At 41.2% G+C, this 4979-nt stretch overlaps 1 protein-coding gene across 1 annotated transcript; it reads right to left on the reverse strand.

Moving 5' to 3' along the window:
• Positions 1-573: 573 nt before the first annotated feature.
• On the reverse strand, positions 574-1533 carry LOC100724075 (olfactory receptor 9I1-like). Its single transcript, XM_003464227.2, has one exon. The coding sequence runs from the start codon at positions 1531-1533 to the stop codon at positions 574-576; it is 960 nt and encodes a 319-aa protein (XP_003464275.2).
• Positions 1534-4979: the final 3446 nt, after the last annotated feature.

A 4979-nucleotide genomic window follows, 5' to 3' on the forward strand; every position in this document is an offset into this window, starting at 1 on the left:
AATTTGAATGAATGAATGCTAAGGAAAGGTTTTTCAGTAAAGATTTATATCTACCCCACCATCCACAATCAAAACATTTAATTTCCTTCAGGGTGTAAAACAAAACAAACAACTATATATATATATATATATATATATATATATATATATATATATCATTGTTTTGTAATCATTCTAGACAGAAAAACTAACATCGAGAGAAAAAAATAAGTCACTGCTGAGAAAAGAGTCAGTGAAACTCAGCACAGGTCAGAAAAATAAATCTTACATTTTACAACAGGTTGTTATTTGCAAAGCTCTCTGTTACTCCATCTCTCTTGCTCCTAGCTAAAGCGCTCTGGACTTTCAACCATACCAAGGCAGATTTTTATTTCCTGATGAAAAAACTGAGGCAAAGTATTTCTGGATCAATAGATCATAGAGCTAATGAAGCTCCAGAATCTAAATCTACACTTTCTGCCTAAGCATACCTTTGCTGTTGTGAGATTTGCCTTGTGTGCTAGGGGGACAAGAGAAAGCCTAAAGGGTGATCCTCAGGGCCTTGTAGACTAACGGAGCTTAGTCTTACTCTGCTTAGGAAACCTTCATTCTTCTGAGAACTTTCTTCAAAGCTTCCTTCACTTCCTTGTTTCTCATGCTATAGATTATTGGGTTTAGCATAGGGATGACCACGGTATAAAACACAGACACAATCTTGTCTTCCCAGAGGGATTTTCCCATGTTCCCTTTCAGGTATATGAATACAAGTGTCCCAAAAAATAGAGCGACTGCTGTCATATGGGATGCACAAGTGGAGAAGGTCTTGGCTTTGCCACTTGCCGTGCGAATCTTCAGAATAGCTCGAATGATGAAGAGATAGGACACAAGAATCACTGAGGTGCTAGTTGTAATGACCAAGAAAGCCAAGAGGAAGATCACCTGCTCCCGTAGGCGAGTCTCACCGCAGGCGAGTTTCAGCAGGGGTGGGAGGTCACAGAAGAAGAAATCAATGTGGTTGGACTTACAGAAGGAGATGGAGAAGGTGCATCCAGTACGGACCACAGAATTCACCATGGCACCCGCATAGACAGTAGCCACCAGTCCCAGACACATCCGTGGTGTCATAGCCATGGTGTAGAGGAGGGGATTGCACACAGCCGTGTAGAGGAGGGGATTGCACACAGCCATGTAGCGGTCATAGGCCATCACAGCCAAGAGGAAGCATTCAGTGCACGCATAGAGTGTGAAAAAGAAGAACTGGGTGGCACAGCGCTCAAAGGTGATGATCACCTTGTGGGTCCCCAAAGTCTTTAGCAACTGAGGGACAGTAACAGAAGAGTAGCAACTGTCCAGGAAGGAGAGGTGGCCAAGGAAGAAGTACATGGGTGTGTGCAGCCGGGGGTCGCTCTGGATGAGCAAAATCATGCCCAGGTTGCCCCCAAGGGTTATGAGGTAGCAGGCCAGAAACACAATGAAGAGACCCATTCCCTGTGCCGCCTGGAGCTGGAAGCCCATCAGAACAAATTCCACCACTCCGGTACCGTTCTCTGCCATGAAACCAAAGCTCTCTGCTAAAATGAAAATAAAAATAGTAGATTCTTACAGAAGATAAAGTGACTACGGCTTGACCATTGTTCAATAGTAATGACCTGTTAGAATGGAAAAGCACTTCATTATCTTTCATAAACTTTATTTCACTTAACATTTCAGAAGACCGTGGTAACCAGATTGCAAATCCCACTTTTTGACAGACTATGCAGGACAAAGTAGTGAGGTGAATAGATCACAATTTCAATGTAAACAGGCAGGAGCAAAGAAGGAACCCGGCTCCTTGTTTCCTTCCAAACCCTGCAGATGCCATATTGGAACTTCTGTCAGCTTCAGATGGAGCCAGCACTTGCTTGGAGAAACTTCACAGTATAGTATTGAGAATAGGGCTCTACGTTCAGATGCAGTTTTAAATTCTTTCGGACTTTGATCAAGTTAATTCACTTTTCTGAACCTCAACCTCCTTCTCAATTTGGATTACAAATCCAGAGTCATAACATTTTGGTGAGGAACAGAAGGTGCATACCATGCCTCACTCACATGCACTTAGAATTACTTTTTCTAAGCACAATATATACACACACCATGAAACACTATTCAGCTGTGAAAAGGAAGGAGATCTTGTTATTCTTGACCACAGGAATCAACTTGGAATATAGTAGATAAAATGAAATAACCCAGGAATAGAAAGACAAGTACCAAAACAAACATAGTCTCATACATGGAATCTAAGAAATTTAAACATGAATAAATAGAAGAGCAGTTACCAGGGATTGGGGTGAGAGGACAGACAAGATGTTGGTCAAAGGATATGAAAGCTCACTAAATTCAAGAGATTCACTGTACAACATGTGATTACAGTTAATAAAAATGTACTATGTATTTCAAAATTGCTGAGATTTTCTGTTCTCACCACACAAAAATTAGTATGTGAAATCAAATGTGTTGATTATCTTGGTTTAGCCAACTATAATATTTATATATTTCATCATTATACACCATAAATTTTAGTCATTTTCTCTACCAGATGCAATACTCAAAACCAGCAACTTAAAGGAAGAGGCATTTCTTTTGGCCCACAGTTTTAGAAATTCCAGTCTTTGCATGGTCAATGCCAAGACGGAAGTGCCTGGTTGGAGGAAAGCTGCTCGTGGAAGAGAGGAAGCGCAGGGGAAATAAACCCTTCCAGGTCACATACCCAGAGACCTTTCCCTTCAGACCAGACCTCCACCTCCTAACAGCACATTTAGCTCTGAGCTCTAATCCATGCCTGAGTTCAATGCTTCTATAATCCAATCACTTTCCCAAAGCCCCTCCTCTGAGCACAAGGCTTTGAGGAGTACACTCCAGATCCAAACCAGAACACAATTTTCATTTGTCAATTAAGTAAATAAATAAACCATAAAAACCATTTTTTCTAAGTCCTGGGATCACATAAGCAACATGCTCTTAAGTGCATTCCATAGTCTTATCTCCCAGTCTACAGCCCCCCTGAAGCTCAGCATCAACTCTGCCTTCCTTTGAGGTTGTGTTTGATATATATATAAGCAGAAGAGACTCAGAAGCTAGACCAAGGGTCATACAAGTCAGGCATGGACAGAGTCTCCTCAGCTTGTTCCCTGCCAGGTGGCTTCTTCCTCTCTCTTCCTGCCAAGCAACATGGCCTTATTTCCAAGTTCTCCTCTTATTTCCAAGGACCTGTCCCATTTTTTTAAATGCCAGATCAATATCAGTCAGATGAATCAAGCCATTCCAGAATTAGCTTGCAAAGTTCATTAAGGGATAAAGCCATCACACTGAGTTTAGTATTCTAATACAAATGGGATTTTTGCCAAGTATTAGGGTACTTCTGTCTCTGTGATTTGGCTGCTAGTAATGTGATGCACTGAAAATATGTAATGTGAACTTAAAAGGTGATTCTACTTGTCCTCTTTCCATCCTTGAAACAAAAACTGAATTTGAGAAAGGTCTCATTTAATATAAATAACAAAGTAAAATTTTCAAAGTTTGATAAAAGCTGATCTAATGATGGAATAAAGGTATAAATATTCAGATTGTTTTCCTATTCTTAGGGTCAAATCTTACCTTATGTTGGTCACAATTGCTGTGTTCTTATGAGTTCCACAGATCAGTCCAACCAAAGAAAAGAAGAGCCTGTATTCTCATACTTATTCAATAAGAATCTTCTGAGAGCTTACCAAGTAGGAGGCATTCTTCTGGTTCCTCAGAACCAGGCAGGTGAAGATGCTTGTTCTCAAGAAGCAATTACCTCAAGGGAGCTATGCTTGGGTGATGCATTTTAAAAAGAAGAAGAAATACATGGTCTACCAGGATAGAAGGTGATGTTATGGGAGAATACACTGCCAGGTGTGCAGAGTTCAGACTATCAAAATAAACAGAAGCCATTAAACAGGACCATCATGAGAGGCTCATTAAAATGAATTAAGAAATGGTGGTGATCAGGTAACCTCATGCATCATTTATCCCCTCCCCCAAATTTTAAAAATAATAATGTCACAAAACGCCCACAACAAAGCCAGCCCTGACAAAACACATGGCGTTCTCCAGGTCCTCATGAGGTACTTGAAAAACAACTGTATCCAGAATAGTTACCTTCATAATAACAACGTGTAGTACCTGGCATCCTGGAAGTTGCATGATGTCTAGAACCATCCAGCATAAAGATGAGGCTGGAGTCTCACATATGCATGAGAAAATGGGCCCCAAGACAGAGCCTGCACCAGATGCAGACTTAGTCATTTCTATTTGTGTGACCCTGAACTAACCCTTAACCTGTGGAGTCTCATTTTTCACACCTCTGCAGTTACAATGATAGAACTGCTGTGCTGTGAGAAGTAAAAGATATAATTCACTGAAACACACTGTGCTTAATACACAGAAAACCCCTGAAACATGAAATTGTTGCAAATATTCTTCAATCACTAAGTTGTTCGTCATTCAGAAATCAAAGTTCTCTCCACTTTATTGCTGAGTTAAATGGGGCTTAAAATGGTTAAGTCACTTTTTTAAGAGCAAACAATTAATAAACAGCACCAAGGCTCCTGGAACCAAATGCTCTGTGCTTTCCATGAACCTCCATCGCCCATCACTTCAGCCCAAGAAGTAGACACAACTGCTGGGCTTCTGGAAGACCTCACTGGGAAGACACAAGTCAAGAGACCCACTTCATTTCCCCACTACCCCAAGAGACATTCAAGTCTCTACTGATAGGAAGGAGGTGTCTCCTCAGGGAAGCATATGGCCTGGGGAGGTCACTGTAAGCCAGAGAGAACAGGTGTTAGGGAAGCAGAAATTGCCTCTGGAAACCTGCGTTCAGGTCCAGGCTGTGAAATCTGCATCCTCACACAGCATGACTGCACCAAAGAAGCTCAAATGCTGCTCCTGTTCTACAACACTAGGGTCTCTTCCCTTTTCTTCCTAAGATTCCATGA

The sequence above is a fragment of the Cavia porcellus genome, unplaced genomic scaffold (genome assembly GCF_034190915.1).
Source record: "Cavia porcellus strain 051 isolate PalLab524CR breed Dunkin Hartley unplaced genomic scaffold, mCavPor4.1 scaffold_17, whole genome shotgun sequence".
NCBI lineage: Eukaryota > Metazoa > Chordata > Mammalia > Rodentia > Caviidae > Cavia > Cavia porcellus.